The 16,524-nt window shown below is 40.7% G+C and overlaps 1 protein-coding gene across 4 annotated transcripts in view; it reads left to right on the top strand.

Annotated features, from left to right (window-relative positions):
• ZNF385B (zinc finger protein 385B) overlaps positions 1 to 16,524 on the top strand; it is a 724,391-nt gene that overhangs the window by 558,818 nt on the left and 149,049 nt on the right. For 3 of the 4 annotated variants that reach the window (XM_069733222.1, XM_069733221.1, XM_069733223.1), the window contains one exon: positions 3,199 to 3,341. In XM_069733222.1, the coding sequence (XP_069589323.1) occupies positions 3,199 to 3,341 (143 nt within the window). Of the gene's footprint in view, positions 1 to 3,198; positions 3,342 to 3,812; positions 3,863 to 16,524 lie in introns of those variants that run through there. The other variant, XM_069733224.1, reaches the window with a different exon arrangement.

The following is a 16,524-nucleotide window of genomic DNA, read 5'->3' as shown; positions in this document are numbered from 1 at the left end:
TGGTGGCCCGATTCTACCGCATCGGGTATTCTAGAATATGTATGTACTTTATTTATGAAGATTTCAGAATAATGCAATTTATACGCAGGATTCGGCCGGCGGGCTTGACCAATTAGCGAAGCGTTGTTCAAATTCCGCGCCAATTCGCGGCCAGACTGCACCTGACGCTGATTGGTCACGCCCGGCTGTGACCAATCAGTGAAGCAAGGACCTGCTCCAGGTTTTTGAGGGCACTGGGCGAAAGAGTCTCAGTGGGCCCCCCACTTTAACACATACCACGATTCATGATGCACAGGTACAGCAGAGAAATATAGCACAGCTAAGTAGCATAAAGCCCACCTAGTATATAACACAGCCCAAATAGTATATAACACAGCCTACGTAGTATATAGCACAGCCCACATAGTATATTGCCCAGCGACGTAGTATATAGCACAGCCCCCGTAGTATATAGCACAGAAACGTAGTATATTGCCCAGCCACGTAATATATTGCACATCCACGTAATATATTGCACAGCCACGTAATGTATTGCACAGCCACGTAATATATTGCACAGCCATGTAGTATATAGCACAGCCATGTAGTATATAGCACAGACACGTAGTATATTGCCCAGCCACGTAATATATTGCACATCCACATAATATATTGCACAGCCACGTAATGTATTGCACAGCCACATAATATATTGAACAGCCACGTAGTATATAGCACAGCCATGTAGTATATAGCACAGAGACGTAGTATATAACACAGCCCATGCAGTATATAACACAGGCCATGTAGTATAGAGTACAGCGATGTAGTATATTGACCAGCCACGTAATATATACCACAGCCACATAGTATATAGCACAGATTCGTAGTATATAACACAGGCCACGCAGTATATAACACAGCCCATGCAGTATATAACACAGCCCACTTAGTATATTGCACAGCCACGTAATATATTGCACAGCCACGTAATATATTGCACAGCCACGTAGTATATAGCACAGCCACATAGTATATATCACAGACCATGCAGTATATAACACAGGCCACGTAGTATAGAGCACAGCAATGTAGTATATTGCCCAGCCACATAATATATACCACAGCCACATAATATATACCACAGCCACGTAGTATATAGCACAGCGATGTATATAGCACAGCCCATAGTATATAGCACAGAGACGTAGTATATAACACAGCCCACATAGTATATAGCAATGTGGGCACCATATCCCTGTTAAAAAAAAGAATTAAAATAAAAAATAGTTATATACTCACCTTCAGTCGGCCCCCGGATCCAGCCCAGGTGTTTACTGATGCTCCTCGCGACGCTCCAGTCCCAAGAATGCATTGCGGTCTCGCAAGATGATGACGTAGCGGTTCGTCATCATCTCGCGAGACCGCAATGCATGGCCGGGAGCGTCGCGAGGAGCAGCAGGAAAGGTGTCGGAAGGTGAGTATATAATGATTTTTTATTTTGTTTATTATTTTTAACATTAGATCTTTTTACTATTGATGCTGCATAGGCAGCATCAATAGTAAAAAGTTGATCACACAGGGCTAATAGCAGCGTTAACGGACTGCGTTACACCACGGCATAACGAGGTGTAACGCAGCCATTAACCCTCTGTGAGCGCTGACTGGAGGGGGCACTGACAGAGAGTAGGAAGGGGCGAATTCACGGCCGGACTGTGCCTGCCGCGACCAATCAGCGACATGGGATTTCCGTGACAGGAGACAGACAGACAAACAGACGGAAGTGCCCCTTAGACGAATATATAGATAGATGTTGGGATTAAACTTTGACAGATGGATGATGGATTTGATGGATTTTCTTGTGTGTGTTCCTAATTCGGAAATTTGAACAGAACATCCTCAGCACATCCGCTACATGTGAACATACTCCAAAGAAGCTGAGAGGAGATCCCTACAGAGTGTATTCACGACCTGTCTCAAGGACATATCTGTATAGGAGATTTGTTATATCATTAATTCTGTCCATTAATGTAATGTAATATTACAGTGTTTAACCTTTGAGGAGTCTGAACTTTGTGAATTATCGAAGCTGTTGAAATCTCTGTGTTAGAGGGATTTTTTTTTCAGTTAAGTTTCATTTGCTTTTGTGATAACATATTGATCTTTCTCATAAGCCCAATATCACGCTGATGTTGAAAGTTCCATATTGAGAAGCATCTAAGGTCATTAAGTTGTGAGAGATCACAGCTATAGACTTCAGGACTCCTCCAGTCGGCTTTCAGGGGAGCCTGGTATAGAGTAGAAATCCTATGTTACGTGTTACTTTAAAACTTTCTATAAACATTATTTGTTCGTAAAAAAAGAACCTTCAATTTGTATTTCCAATATGATTATTTTTTTGCAAAATCAGAAACCATTAGTTTTTCAAATCTTCTTGAAGGGGTTGTCTAAGATCAGAGAAAAATATTTTTTGACTTTATTAGATAAGTGAGTTCTACTTTACTGTTGGAATAGGTGCACACAACCGATGTCTCCACATCATAGAAAAATGGTCTGATTATTCTGACCAGATTCTGATCAGAGTTTGATCAGAGTTCCATAAGTATTTCTCGGAGGTGAACAGAAAAAAGTTTCCCCACCTCTCCACCTTCTCCATTCATTCAGTCTGTGAACATCAAACTATACTTGGATGTTTTCTGAGTGTGGTCCGATGTTTTCCACGGATCCATAGACTTAGATTGTTGATTTTGATCTGACCCTCGGATCAAAATCGGACGTGTCCATGGAAATCTGCAGAGCACCATAGAATAACATGGATAAGAGTACTATCCATGAAAACCATGAACAGCACTCGTCCAATATCACTGGTCCTGTTCAAGCCCTTAAGTGATTATATTGTATGGAATGAAGGATGTCCATTTTTCCCAGAAACAGCGCCAATTTTGTCCTAAAGCCTCTTTACAATGCAGGTTTTTCAACGTTTTTCACAAATAGGACACCCACCTATCATACGAGTAGTCTATGGACCTGTTTACGTGTCTATGTTTTTTTGCGCACTGAGTGTCTAGTGTTTTTATCCAAGTCACAATTCGGAAAATCATTTTAACAGATATTTAGCTCACTGACTTCTTCGCCCAACAAAATGTTTGTACGTCTATTCACAACTAATAAATATATAAATGAATGTATATAACATGTAGCTATTTTTTATGTTACCAGGCAGTACATGTCATACGGCCGCCCTCCCTGCATTAGTTCGGACCCCGAGCCTTGTGGTGCAACCCTCCTTGGATATGAAGCCATTTGTGTCATTTCCGATGGAAAATAGTCCGGCTGTTGGACTCTTCCCAAACTTCAACACAGTAAGTAAATTTATTGATATATCAGCTTAATGGAAACCAGTCAACTCAATAGTGCTGTGTATATATGTATACTCACCGATTCACCACCCATAACTATCAATTTACAAAGCTCATGTTCTCTCTGGTCATCAAATCGGGCAAGTCTGCAAAAAGTCTAGTTAAGGAAGGAAATATACATTCACATTTATCCTTTGCAATGATTACATAAAGGATGGAAATTGTAGGTTTAAAGGATTTCACAGATAAGGGCAAACACTTTCAGTATGGTCCTATTAAAGGGAGAGTATCAGCAGAAAATGGCCTTTTGTATAAATCAGGTTCTTGTGTTACATTTATGTTTTAAAAATTGTTGTCAATGTTTTTTTTAATTGATTTCTCAATCTGTACTAAAGATAAAATGAAATCATAATCTTGCAATTTTGACACTGGCCACTGGGACTAATCTAGACTCGTACTTCCTGTTCTTTACAGAAGAATTTTCAGAAATCTCATTATCGTCAGAGGCAGGATTAAATTGGCAGGTAACTCCTCTATACACAGCTGGTAACACATGATCCACCAATCACAATAGGTGATGTCATAGATCCTCCTCCCTTCACAATGACTTTTGCACACACTCATTAGACGCTTCAATACAAAATATAGGGTGTGTGTCTCTAATGCTGCTAATGTACCTGTAAATTTCGTAAAATAACTGGAATTAAATAGCACAATAACAAGTGTGAAAACGGCAATATTTCTTTTTTCTATATACAAATTGTTATATATAAAATAATAATAATAAAAATAAACATTTAACATAAAAACCTGACTTAAACAACAGGTAGTTTTCTGATGAATCATTCCCTTTAAGTGGCTTAAATGATGGTACAGTAATTACAGTAATTCTAATAGCAATTTCATAATTCAGTATTATTAACCCCTTAGTGACCGAGCCAAATTTTTGAAATCTGACCAGTGTCACTTTATGTGGTAATAACTCTGCAACGCTTCAACAAATCCCAGTGATTTTGAGATTGTTTTTTCGTGACACATTATACTTTATGATAATGGTAAATTTAGTTCAACATTTTTTGTGTTTATTTATAAAAAATATATAAAATTTGAGAAAAATGTTAAAAAATTAGCAATTTTCTAAATTTGAATGATTATCCCTTTAATACAGATAGTCATACAACAGCAAACCATTAATAAATAACATTTCCCACATGTCTGCTTTACATCAGCACCATTTGTAAAATGTTATTTTATTTTGTTAGCATTTTAGGAGGTTTAAAAATGTAGCAGCAATTTTTCATTTTTTCAAAGAAATTTACCACATTTATTTTTTTAGGGACTTATCCATGTTTAAAGTGACTTTAGGGGTCCCATATATTGGGAAACCCCCAAACGTGATACCATTTTAAAAACAGCACCCCTAAACATATTGAAAACTGCTGTCAGGTAGTTTATTAACCCTTCAGGTGCTTTACAGGAATTAATGCAAAATGGCATGACAGAAATGAAAATGTGTATTTTTACCACCTAAATGTTGCTAACTTCTAAACAGATTACTACAGCCGGCAGACTCTAAGTCCGCTATTTGGTCATGAATTGCCATCGCAAACATCAGGACAACAAAATCATGATCTGAGGGCACCAATTGGGATAAAGAAGAAGCCCCCACACTCTGTTAACCATTTATAATGATGTAGTCACTATTGACAGCAGCATCTAAGGGGTTAAACAGATTTAGAAGGCGCAAATACTGATCGTGGCTGATACAGCAAGTTGTCAGCTATAGTGTACAACCAACAGATGCTGGATTGTCACCTGTATGGGGATACTATTCTCTTATATCTAAGGTCAGTTAAAAGACGTATTGGCGGTCATTAAGGGGTTAAAGAGAATTTGGATTTTGCTATGTAAACTGAGAACACTATGATGTAGAGGCTGAGAGCCTGATGTACAAAAAAAGGTTGCACTTTATCGTGCCAAAGCATGTCGGAAATGAAATACATGAAATATGAATAGCAAAATGGCTTTTTGAACATTAGGAAAAATATTTGAGACGCTTTGCACAGAATTTGGCCAAATAGTGTGAGCCCATCAACCGTCGTCAAGGTGATCTCATTAATCTGATGGGTCCTTGACTTCCCTGTCCAAATGTGAACACTTACCGAAGGCTAATGTCTGTATGCCTGGGTGAATGTGGACACCTCTCTCAGCAAAGCCTACATATGGGTTGGCCGGAACCAAGTGTGATTAGATGTAATTAAAAACCACATGGTGAAGGGAGCAGTGCTCAGTCAGTAAGCCAACATAGAAATGACAAAAAAAAACAAGTGGCACATCCATCACTGATTTCAGTGATGTGTCACTTACTAGGCTGTGTTTTGGTGTTTCAATACAATCAGTGTTTTATCAGCGGGAGATTATCACTCCAGGACTAGCTGCCTCATGCCTCCTAGTCCAAACACATCCCTAGCTCTGATTAGCAGCTCTAGCAGTGTACACAGAAAGCTGAGGTTTGAGTGGAGTAGTCACAGATGAACAACTGAGCTCAGAGAAAACAGATTCTATCACAACTGCTGCTCCCATTAAACAAAGCAGGAATCAGGGTCTATGTCCCAACCTTATTCTGCTGTTGGATTACATGGCAAAAACTTGCTGACAGATTCCCTTTAATGGAATACTTTCTATAACAAAGGTGGCTTTCTGATATAACACAAGATGTGTTATTTTATAGTTCTTGCTGCTGATAGCAGCCTTTAGCCTGATAACAGACATCAGACTTCCCTTGAAGTCAAAAAGCGTCACATCTCTTACCTGCACTATGCCATTTGTAATACTAGTATCTTTGGACCCCTTCAGGATCAGACTGGCCAACCGAAGAAAAGGAGAATCCTCCGGTGGGCCCCTGTGCAATTATGGGTCACCACCCTCATATATGAGCAGTACTTGGCACACTATACTTGAATCACTATGTACAAACAAAGGCGACATCTTATTCATTTAGTTCATTTTTATATAAATTTGTGATTGAGGATAATGTCACGTTTGCATGTAGATGAACAGTGGGGCCCTGGAGTTGGTTACTGGTGGGCTCTTGACTCCCCAGTCTGACACTGCCTATAGCCATGTCCCTGGAGGTTGTGATTCTTGTTATTGATCCTGTGGCTATAGAGCACAATTCTCTTTAAAGCTTTATATTCTAGAACTGCTGTTGGGGAATTTGCAGATAATGTAGGGTAAATGAAGGTGACTTTATCCTGCGCACGTACCATGTGTTCTTAGTACCTGGGAGATATTTATTTACTAGAGAAGAATCATTTTACAAATCTCCCATATTTCTGTCTTGCCAGCTATTTATTTAGAAAACAGACATGAAATAGCAAGTTTCCATCTAAGTCGTCTGAGGCTTGAATTGCAGTGCAGAAATCCATGTGCTGGCCGGGAAGGCCTCTCCATACACAGTTTAGAGGGCGTGCATTGATTTTTTTTCTTAACTGGAAAAAGTGAATTGATTTGAGGTTTCATCTCACCAATAGCGGTTTTCATATGGATTTACATCAATGTTCCATCAGCCAGGATGAGTAACGCTTCTTCTTAAAGCTGTACTCTTCCACTTTGAATTTTTCCAGACAACACAGTTTAATGAATCCATTGTCTAAAAGATATAAAATGTTTGATAACATGCCGTGAATGTGAGATGTATAGTCTTGAACTACTGTGCTTATTTCCTTCCGCTCCTGATACTTTCCAGAATGATTCCATTTCACCATATTGGTTATATTGAAGCATTGGAAGAATTTCTTCATTGCTTGATGTACAGTGACAACCATGCTTGTCAAGAGCAACAGCAGCAGTATCATTTTAATACAGGCAAAAGGACCGCTACCATCAATCGGAAAGGGGTCTGTAAAATGCAGACGCATCGCTACGGAAAGGCATTAAAGGGGATGTTCACTAGTAGTAGAGGTATCCAAAGTCACAGTTGTACCTCTGAGGGAGGTTCTTTAGAAAGAAGGTGTATCTGTGGCAAAAGCCAAAAGATGCTTAGGCCGATTGTTCGGCTAACAGCCATCTTAGCTAACACTCCCATACACAGGAGCGGTCACTCAGCCAAGCGCTCCTGTGCCCTCTACGCAAAAGATGCCGACTCGTACAGTTTATCTCTGGGGGAACAATGCGACCAGCAGTCTGAAATTGGACATTTGTTATCGAAATCTTCCAGCCATCAACCGGCCGGAATGGGTATGGGTGTCCTTTATAAATAAAGAGTTAATAGTGTGTACGGTACTTTTCATATCGTTTTTATTTATATTTTATTTGACTCTTTTTAGCTTTTTATAATTTTCTTTGAAAATATTTTGTAAGTACTTTGAATACTGCATTGGCTGGGACATCAAAGCTTATACTATTACACGTTGAACAGAGTCTAAAGTTGAAAAGATAAAATGTAAAAGGATTATATAATGGCGAAAAAAAATCAAAGTAAAAAAAAGCAACTCACAGTAAAGCTTGTATGTAAACGTATGTTTGAAGTCGTATTGAAATAAGAAAATAGCTGAATATGAAAAAAAACATGAAACAGTTTGTGCAGTAAGTGGCTTTATTGACTTTCTGTTCTAATAATTCCTAACAAAATGAAAACCTAAGGATTTATGAATATGGAAAATCTCGATGGCATGTCTCTGATTTCCATATTATCTCCTAGTAGCGATGGGTTACCTCTATAATAGGGCATGAGTTGTAACAAGCCAAGAAAAATAAGTGTAAAAAAAACAACAAGTTTTATAGTTATTAGTAGGGTTGAGCGACCTTTACTTTTATAGGATCAGGTCGGGTTTCACGAGACCCGACTTTTTCAAAAGTCAGGTCGAGTCAAATCGGCCGATCCTATAAAAATGTCGGGGTCGGGGTTGGCCGAAACTCGAAACCCAATGCAGTGCATTGGGTTTCCATGGTTCCCAGGGTCTGAAGGAGAGGAAACTCTCCTTCAGGCCCTGTGATCCATATTTTAGTGTAAAATAAAGAATTAAAATAAAAAATATCGCAATACTTACCCTCTGACGCGCCCTGGTACTAACCGGGAACCTTCCTCCTTCGAATCAGCGCTTCCAGGACCTTGCGGTGACGTCGCGGCTTGTGATTGGTCGCGCGACCGCCCATGTGACCGCTCGCGCGACAAATCAGAAGCCGTGACGTCACCGAAGGTCCTTCAAGCCAAGCGCTGATTCTTAGGAAGGAAGGCTGTCGGAAAGAAGCAGGGCGCGTCCGAGGGTGAGTATATTCCTATTAGGTATATACTCACCCTCGGACGCGCCCTGCTTCTTTCCGACAGCCTTCCTTCCTAAGAATCAGCGCTTGAAGGACCTTCGGTGACGTCACGGCTTCTGATTGGTCGCGCGAGCGGTCACATGGGCGGTCGCGCGACCAATCACAAGCCGCGACGTCACCGCGACGTCACCGCAAGGTCCTTCAAGCGCTGATTCGAAGGAGGAAGGTTCCCGGTTAGTACCAGGGCGCGTCAGAGGGTAAGTATTGCGATATTTTTTATTTTAATTCTTTATTTTACACTTAAATCTGAATTCCGATACCAATTCCCGATATCTTAAACATATCGGGAATCGGTATCGGAATTCCGATTCCAGATTCAGAAGATCGCCGACTTCATGGCCGACCCCACACTGGGGTCGGGTCGGGTTTCATGAAACCCGACCTTGCCAAAAGTCGGCGACTTCTGAATATTACCGACCCGTTTCGCTCAACCCTAGTTATTAGTAATCATGTCCCATTAATTATTTTGGGTTTTATGTAGTAGCCACTTTTTTTTTTACCACTGGGTATTTACTCTTTATCTATTACTTGTTTTCCAATACTGTTGTTTCCTATAAGCTGTATGTATTGATCTGTGCATCATCACCTTTCCTCTCTTTATTTTCCATCTGAGTATCCATTTCCTATGTTACTGGGAAAACCTATATTTTTTTCCTTCCTTTTATCCTGACTGTACCAGTCATCCACTAAACATGTACACCAGAAGTCAAGTGAGAGTGTATGGAGTGGGTTTCAGAGATTAAAATTTAAAAATTACGAGAAAATTAAAAAAAAATTACAGGTCTCAAAAATGCTGACACGAAAAAAACTCAAAACATTTTCTTCAAATTTCCAAACTTTTTCACCACTAAAATAATTTAAAAAAAATGGACAAAGTTCAGAATCACCTAGAAAATCATAATGTCAGGTCATTGTTGCCAGAAAGTAAACACTATAAAAAGAAAACCCAAAAAACAATGTTGGAATTGCATTCTACAGTGCATTGTATCGTTAAATTAATGGTGTAATTCAAAATGACATCTTGTTCCCAAAAAACAAGCCCTCAGTAATTACCGTATGTGGATGGAAAACGTCGAAAGTTAAAAGAAGGCGAGTAAAAAAGGGAAACACAAAAACAAAAATGGAGTAAGGATGTAGGTAATTTCTATAGTATTAACTACAAGACACTTCATTTAGAATCTGAATTGACTCTACTTATTGTTTTGCTAGTGATATTGTATCAGGGGATCTAATTTGAAAAGGACTTTTTATATCGTAGACTATTGGTCTCTACAGATGGGTGAATTTATTTGAGTGGAATGGGCATCTGCTCAAATTTGACAAAACTCCACATTCGGGATTTTTTTGTAATTTACTCCATGCGAAGTCAGAAAAATGGTGGTAAGCTGCACATGCCATCTTGATGAATAGTAGAGGACAGGTAAAAGGATAAAAAAAAACATCACTGCTCACTACATCGGCCACCCGCAATGTACTCTGCCTGTTTACTGGTCTTCCACACCTCCATTGCATCTCTGGCTTGTGTTGATTTGGGGTTCATACTCTGGTGCCTACTTGCAGACTTAAGTCTCAGCCTAAATAACATTGTCAGATAAGCGAAGCGATAGGGGTGTGGAGGACAGGACAGCGAGTAAGGAGTCATGTGAGAGGCTGGACAGGTGAGTGAAGGGTGAGTATAAAAATTTGTTATTTTTTTGTGTCTTATATTTATTATTCTCTGAGGTCTAGAGAGATCCAGAGTGTCACAGGGATACTGCAAGAGAGTGAGGATAGACGATCATGGCACCTGGTTACATGAACTCCTGCACTTATTAGAACTGCTTCATGATCAGGATTGCTTGCTGTCATGGCAAGGGTTATTCAGTTCAGGTGATCTGTAGCTCTTCATTCTGAATTGTCTCAGCTGTTCTGTGTTGGCCACTCCCTTTTTGTATAAATATGCTCACCACTGGCTTGGGAGTTGCCAATGATAGTTCTACTTCCTGGTTTGACAATGAAGGTGAAAGTTGAGTGTTTGGAGTTGGTGATTGGAAAGTTTTTCTGGAGATTGCTGGATTTGGTTTGGGTGTTAATCCTTATCCTTTCACATTTGGTTTCCCCTTCTTACACCTCCTTTGTTTCCCACTCTGTAGTTTTGTGAGCGTATTTGTATGATTCTTTACCCTGCCTGTCTGGCTAGTGTTTTCCTATACACTTCAGCCCCTCACCTCCCTGGGTGGGGGAGGGATCAGAAAAGGGTTACAAGAGGTACAAGAGCCTGGCATCTCCACCTTCAAGAATAATCTGGGGGACATGGATAGACTAGGGCACCCCTAGTCCGCTGGATTGGGTATGTGCCCACAGTCCCTTAACACTACATGACACAGAACATAATAAGAAGCAGGACCAGCATCAGCAGGTGGGGGACACCACCATCACCATCACTCACCATCAGGGACACCAGTGCGCTATGGGGGTCTGGTGCCAGCACCAGTGATTGGACCCCCCACTTAGTCAGGGCCCAGGTATATGCAATTCTTACCTCTCCCCATTTCTGCCCCGCAGCATCTCTTGACTCTGTCACGCTTCAGCTCAGAGGGCGCGATGATGTCACTAGTGTGCACCCTCTGACTGAACAGTCACGGTGCCGAGAGCACTTGAGCATACTGAAGCTATATATGGGGCCCATCATGTATGGAGCATTATATAGGTCTCATCATATGCTGTATGGAGCATTATATGGGGCCCAATATACTGTATGGGGCATTACATGGGTCCCATTATATATGGGGCAATATATGGGGCCCATCATATACTGGAGCATTATATGGGGCCCATTCTGTGTGGAGCATTACATAGGTTCCAATATATGGAGCAATATATGGGGCCCCTCATATACTGGAGCATTATATGTATGGAGCAATATATTGGTTTCATTATACTGTATGGAGCAATATATGGGGCCCATTATTCTGTATGAAGCAATATATGGGTTTCATTATTCTGTATGGAGCACTATGTGGTGCCCATAATACTGTATGGAGAACTATACTGTCCGATTTCTGAGCTATTGTAGAATTTACAATATATATCACTCATGTAATATAAGAAGTGAAATCTTTGGCGTTGTACTATCCCTATATTTCTCTGCCGTACCTTTGAATCATGAATCGTCATATATGTTAAAGGGGCCAACTGAGACTCTATCTCTCGGGGCCGATGAAAACCTAGAGCCAGCCCTGATAAGAGGCATTATATTCTTGGAGAATAACTTCTCTGCAAATTGAATTTCCCTATAAAATCCACACAAGCTGACAAATTCGAATTTTGTCTGATTTGCTCATCTCTACTAGTCACTATATTCAGAATCTGATTATTATTATATTGTAGGTGATATTGGAACATGGGATGTTTTTTTGCTTCCTGTATTTTGCACTCCTTTCATTATCAGTAATTGTATTAAATAGTAACCTACAGCATTCTGTTTCCTCTGTATGGTTGTTTTATCGGTGTCATTAGAAGAGTTTTCTATAGTAATGAAGGCGGTCTCCCTGTCTGCTGAGATGTCTGCCCTGTGGACAGATACTTGTTAGGATAAAGCATTATACTGTCCCTTTAGGTTTTCATTTTGTAGAATTGCCTGAATTTCATGACCTATGTTCCCGGAAGATGAGATCAGCACAGCTGTCCATCCAACACTACTCATTATGAGGTCTCCTTAGAGCGTAGAAGTACTACAGGTGACTACAGTTCATGATGGAACCGCCGAAGGGACAATTAGAGGAGTGCAGTCTCTGACTTCTTGAATCTTCTTTCAACTTTGTTCTTTTCAAATCTTCTCCTAAACTTTTTATGTCTTTTTACAATTTTTTTATATGGACACGTTCAGTGTGCATCGGCATTGGTAAAATAATATGGTTTCTTGTAATAGAACTGTGGTTTGAGCTTGGGAAACCGATAAATCATGCTATTTGTACAGTCTACGTTTTTGGTACTATACAGGTCCAGCTCGTCTGCGAATTATAATGATTGTGTATGAGACAGCCACAAGCCTTTACACACAGCAGTTGTCAGCAGATGTGATGAAAAGTAGTCAGAATTTAAAAGCAGTGATAGGGGGATTTAATTAGATTGGCGTTTCACATGCTACTGTTACACTATGGCCGGGGTCACACTTGCAAGTTCAATGCGAGAAACTCGCGCAAGTCTCTCGCATCAAGTCCCGCCACTGCCGCCGGCACTCGGGACCAGAGCATGCGACTGCATAGAAATACATGCAGCCGCAAACTCTGGTCTCAACTTGAACTCGCAAATGTGACCCCGACCTATAATAGGGTAAGGTGGAAGGAAACTTAATTACAACTGTAATATGCTACAATGCCAGTGGTATAAAATGCTCACATCTCAATAAATTTGGCACTTTTTATTAAAGCCAAAAAAATTATGGGTTTCACAAAGCACGCACACGCCAACGTCAGCTGCTGGCCTCAGATTAGCCCTTGTATTTCCGCTTACGGACCCAACAGGTATGTGCACCACAAAACATTATACTTCAACTGGATGTGTGTCCGAGGAAGTTTCTGCTGGGACGGCTCACCCATAAAGGCTACCACCCGCACGAGCCTCTGCGACCAAGAACCTTATGCCCCTGATGCCATCACATTCTTGCCTAATGAGCGCTTTAAATTTTTCACAATTTCTGTGTTTTTATTTGTCCACACTCTTTTTGAGGATTTACCACAGGTTCTCAATGGGATTGGGATCTGGGGAGTTTCCTGGCCATGGACCTAAAATTTCAATGTTTCGTTCATTGAGCCACTTAGTTATGACTTTTGCCTTTTGACGTGGTCTACATCATGCTGATCAAAAGATTGTTCATCGCCAAACTGCTCCTAGATTATTGGGAGAAGATACTCTTGTGTGGTATGTAGATATCATTTTTTATTCATTGCAGTATGAGTCCATTTCCTTGGAAAAAAAGAAACCTTACCAGATGCGTAGCTAGGGGGTTTTGGTTCGCGGGGGCAAAACATCTGAGTGGGCCTCTAACCAGGTAACCCTGATTACAACTATGGTGACTCACCCTAATTGTAGGTATAGGGAAACCCTAGCAGATGACAGAGCTGTTACTAAAAAAAACCCTCTATACAAGGACTAACACTGATATTACCGCCATATGGTGACCATATAGTGATAGATACCAGTCCTGTAGGACATGTGATAGATCACAGTACAGTTATAGATGGTGACTTACTGATGACGTTCTTTCTGGTGGAGTCGTTCACTTTTCCCGTCTTTTCCATCTGGCCCAGACCGACATGACAACTTCTCCAGCCGTGACTTAGCTGCAGAGATTACAACAAAGACACATTTGACTTCTCACATTTCCAGAACAGCCCCATCTTTCCCCAACATCAAACCTCTCATCCTGCTGATACCTCAATGCTGAGCCACTGCTGCCGTATGTGTCCCTACTACTGAACCTACTGTGTGGTTCTCTGTGCCCTCTAAATGGTAAAACAACCCTCTAAAATATATTAATAGCCAGTGCAAGTGCCCTAGAAAATAGTGCCCACATTTTGCCCCATAGAAAGTAATAATTCAGTCTGTGTGCCCCTTTGACAGTCAAAATAACCTGAGTTCCCATATAATAATAATGGTTACTTAACATTTAATAATGTCCCGAGTTTCTCTCCTGCACAGCTCCCCTATACAAAGTATAGGCAGACTCTATATAGTATAATGCAGTCCCCATATGCAAACTCTATATAGTATAATACAGTCCCCACAGGGAGACTCTATATAGTATACTGCACTCCCCATAGGAAGACTCTATATAGTATAATGCACTCCCTATGGGCAGATTCTATATAGTATAATGCAGTCCCTATAGGCAGACTCTAAATAGTATAATGCAGTCCCCATAGGCAGACTCTATATAATATAATGCAGTCCCCATAAGCAGACTCCATATAGTATAATGCAGCCCACTTAGGTAGACTCTATACAGCATAAGCCGCCCCCATAGGCCTCTATACTATAAAGCACCCCTATAGACCACTCGAGTGTTCCTTTAGCAATATGCTTTTGGTCATTGTCTTGTTGAAAGGTGAACCTCCGTCCCGGTCTCAAATCACTGACAGACTGAAACAGGTTTTTTCTCAAGAATAACCCTGTATTTTGCACCATCAATCTTCCCCTCAACTCAGACCATTCTCTTGTCCCTGCTGCCAAAAAGCATTCCCACAGTATGATGCTGCCACCACCATGTTTCAATGTGGGAATGGTGTTCTTCGGTTGATGAGCTGAGTTAGTTTGGTGGCAGACCTAACATTTGTCTTGAGTACAAAAAGTTTAATTTTGGTCTCATCTGACCACAGCACCTTGCTCAATCATTGCGGGTCTCCCACATGTCTTTTGGCATGAGCCTTACAATTTTTGTTCATAAGCAAAGACTTTTTTTCTACCCACAGTTCAATAGAGGTCACCTCTATGGAGTGTAGAGCTTATTGTGGTCTATGGACAGATACTCCAGTTTCTGCTTGGGAAATCTTCAGCTCCTTTTTTATAACCCAACCCTGACTTGTGCTTCTCAACAACTTTGTCACTGACTTGTTAGGAGATCTCCTTGGTCTTCATGATGTTTGGTTAGTGGTGTCTCTTGTTAATGGTGGTGCAGCCTCTGTGGCCTTTCAGAAGAGGTAAAGTGTATATACTGACAGACATATGACACTTAGATTGCACACAGGGGGACTTTCTCTCACTAAGCCTGTGACTTATGAAGGTAATTCATATATCAGATATCTTCACTCACGTAATCTCCGGTCCTTCCAAGACCTCCTTCTCTCCTCCACACTTATTCGCTCCTCACCCAAGCACCTCCAAGACTTCTCCCGAATATCCTCCATCCTCTGGAATTCTTTGCCCCAACACATCCGACTATCAACCACATTCGGATCCTTCAGACGGAACCTGAAAACCCACCTCTTCAGGAAAGCCTACAGCCTGCACTGACCCTGCTGCCTCCTCACCACTACAGAAGCTACCGCCTCAACACTGGAGCTCCTGCAACCCTCAACCTATTGTCTTCATCCCCACCATCCTGTAGAGCAGTGTTCCCCAACTTCGGTCCTCAAGAGCCACCAACAGGTCATGTTTTCAGAATTTCCTTAGTGTTGCACAGTTGATAATTACATCACCTACACAGGCAATAATTCCATCACCTGTGAAATACTAAGGAAATCCTGAAAACATGACTTGTTGGTGGCTCTTGAGAACCAGAGTTGGGAAACACTGCTGTAGAGTGTAAGCCCGCAAGAGCAGGGTCCTCGCCACTCTGTATCAGTCTGTAATTGTCAATTTGCTTACTGTAAGTGATATCTGTAATTTGTATGTAACCCCTTCTCATGTAAAGCACCATGGAATTAATGGTGCTATATAAATTATAATATATAATAATTGCTTGCACCAGAAATGTTTAGGGGCTTCATAGCAAAAGAGGTGAATACATATGCACATGCCAATTTTTAATTATTTCATCCCATAACTTTAATTTTTGCCTATAGTTTTCTCACTTCACCAACTTAGACTATTTAGTGCTGAGGCATCACACACAAATTGGATCATAAAAATATTCAGACACAGGTAGTAATGTAACAAAATTAATAAAACGTCAAGTGGGGTGTATACTTATGCAAGCCACTGTTTAAGCTGTCTTTTTTAAAGGAAAAAAATGTTCTTCCATTTTCCAGGTGGTGCTCTGGGAAAAAAAAGTCTTCTTTGTTCAGCCACTGTTCTTATATTCCATATATAAACCATAAATCTCAACACTATAGTTCCTTCTCGGTTAGACAGGTATTGCAGTGGTAAGACCAATGGTGCG

The sequence above is a fragment of the Ranitomeya imitator genome, chromosome 7 (genome assembly GCF_032444005.1).
Source record: "Ranitomeya imitator isolate aRanImi1 chromosome 7, aRanImi1.pri, whole genome shotgun sequence".
Classification (NCBI taxonomy): Eukaryota; Metazoa; Chordata; class Amphibia; order Anura; family Dendrobatidae; genus Ranitomeya; species Ranitomeya imitator.
Note: the sequence above shows the minus strand (reverse complement) of the source record. Positions and strands in the feature narration are given on the sequence as shown.